The following is a 2,213-nucleotide window of genomic DNA, read 5'->3' as shown; positions in this document are numbered from 1 at the left end:
GAGAAGGTATTTTATCAATAACTATAAAAGTGTTACCTTATCAGGATGGTTATGATATAAGCTAGCAAAAAGAATATAAAAATTGTTACGAAAAATAATTAAACATTATAAAATTATAATAAGAACTATTTTTGCCCAATAGATTATTCAATAGACGGCTTTTAATAGCAATAGTTAATCACATTGGCTTCCTTTGAAATAATTCGTATTTTTATGGCATTTTAACCAACTCAATCTGGTAGCACAAATTCTGTCTGCCATTTAATTTATACACAAGCTGATTATTATGAAACACCATAAACATTTAACAGCTGATCGATTATCAACAAAATTTTTTCATTAATTTACCGAAAAAAAAAAAATAATTTGACCTAGCACGCCGAAAAAAAGGTAAACAATAATTTTCCCCCAAAAAAGTGAATAAAAAAATCAATAATTTTACAAAATTTTCAACAAAAACTTGCCAACATTTATATTTTAAAATAAAATAAAAGTTTTTTTACATTCGCAGCTCCCCTTAATAAAATTGCAACTTCAGCAAAAAAAGAAAAAAATTGAAAAGGAACACGTACCCTAAACAGCTTGTTATAAAAATAGCATTGACAAAAGCCACGAAGGCAGCTAGAAAAATTAAATCTATAGCTAATTGTTTAAATATACCGTGAGTTCTAGACCATGAAGACACGTTTAAGCGAAAGGTTAAAAATAGTAACATTTTCATGGTCATCGTTGTTGTTACTGATAAGCAGCAGCTTTTGCATTGCGTCTACTAATGCTGCCGATAATAAAGACAATAGTCTGCAGGTAATCTATGCTGTTAATGCCGGTGGCTATGATCATATTGATAAACATAGTATACACTATGAATCGGATCCCTTAAATGTGGGCACTGCCTCCGATTATGGTAATCATTTGTTGATTATTGGCAGAGTCCCCGAACAGGATGAGGTTTTGTATCGTACGGAACGTTATCACACTGCCACTTTTGGCTATGATTTACCCTTAGAGGGGGATGGTGAATATGCATTGGTGCTGAAATTCTGTGAAGTGTATTTTAATGAACCAAATATGAAGGTAATTTGGAAAGGGAAAAGGGTAAAAAACATTTTAAGAAAATGGGAGAAAAGTAAAACAATACTTTTTAATGGAAATTTAGAATCAATTTATTGATTTTATATTTGGAATTCAAATTGGAACCTAAAAAAATAAATTTTCAAAAAATGGAACTAAACAAATTTTAACGAGATTTATTTTTCTTTTACATTACAGATTTTCGATGTTGTGCTAAATCGTAAACACGAAGTAGTCTCCAATCTGGATATTTTTGCTCAAGTCGGACGAGGTACTGCCCATGATGAATATGTCTATTTTACCGTAACACGAGGCAAATTACACTACAAAGATGAAATTTCCGATATACGCAATAATTTGGTGCGTTTGGAATTCATAAAGGGTTCCTATGATAATCCCAAAATCAATGCCTTTGTTCTCTTCAAAGGCGATGTCAGTAGAATACCCAAATTAAAACCGTTACACAATGAGGCCATCATACAAGATGTTGATTATAAAGAAATGACCGAACAGCCTATAACAACCACAGCGAGCAGCATTAAGAAGTCGTCTAATGTTAAAAGATCTTTAGCAGAAGAAAACAAGATACCAACACCCCCCTTAGAGGAGGATAATACTTTACTAATGGATGATGATGAAGAAGATTTTGATTTGTCATTTACGGATAATCGTAAAAATAGTAAAACAAGTGGTCCACGTCAACCCAATCCCTATACTATGGACGACTCGATGGTTTTAATGCCAGTTTTTATAGCAATTGGTTGTTTTATACCCTTATTGTTCTGTCTGTGTAAATTATGAGTTGATTGAGGCTCTAACGAGAATGACTTATCTATCTTAGCTTTATTTAAACATCGATTTACTTTATTTCCAAGCTGTGGAGTATGGGAGCGTAAACCTAGGGTCCTGTAGTTTGCTGTTTATTTTGTTTAATTATTTTCTTTAAAAAAAAACGCACAAATTTTTATTGTGTTCGAGTTCGAACAGAGAAAGTAGATTAAAACTAACTTTACAAATCTTTATAATAATCTAAAATTTCCTTTAAATCATTTTAAATATCTACTGCCTATCGAATATTTCCTTTAATATGTTCTCTTGCTTTCCTGTTTGAACTCAGAATTATTATATGGGCTTTTTTCAGT

The 2,213-nt window shown here is 31.5% G+C and overlaps 1 protein-coding gene across 1 annotated transcript in view; it reads left to right on the top strand.

Annotated features, from left to right (window-relative positions):
* The first annotated feature begins 247 nt into the window (after positions 1-247).
* Positions 248-2,213, top strand: part of LOC119610393 (malectin-A) — a 2,248-nt gene continuing 282 nt past the window's right edge. Inside the window, exons 1-3 of the mRNA XM_037965568.1 lie at positions 248-390; positions 512-1,074; positions 1,270-2,213. The exon at positions 1,270-2,213 is cut by the window's right edge and continues 282 nt beyond it. Of these exons, the coding sequence (XP_037821496.1) occupies positions 676-1,074; positions 1,270-1,872 (1,002 nt within the window). The 5' untranslated portion in view covers positions 248-390; positions 512-675 and the 3' untranslated portion in view covers positions 1,873-2,213. The remainder of the gene's footprint in view (positions 391-511; positions 1,075-1,269) is intronic.

This window comes from Lucilia sericata, unplaced genomic scaffold (assembly GCF_015586225.1).
Source record: "Lucilia sericata isolate MDLA Ls3-8-SP2 unplaced genomic scaffold, ASM1558622v1 Contig001175F_arrow, whole genome shotgun sequence".
Classification (NCBI taxonomy): domain Eukaryota; kingdom Metazoa; phylum Arthropoda; class Insecta; order Diptera; family Calliphoridae; genus Lucilia; species Lucilia sericata.
Note: the sequence above shows the minus strand (reverse complement) of the source record. Positions and strands in the feature narration are given on the sequence as shown.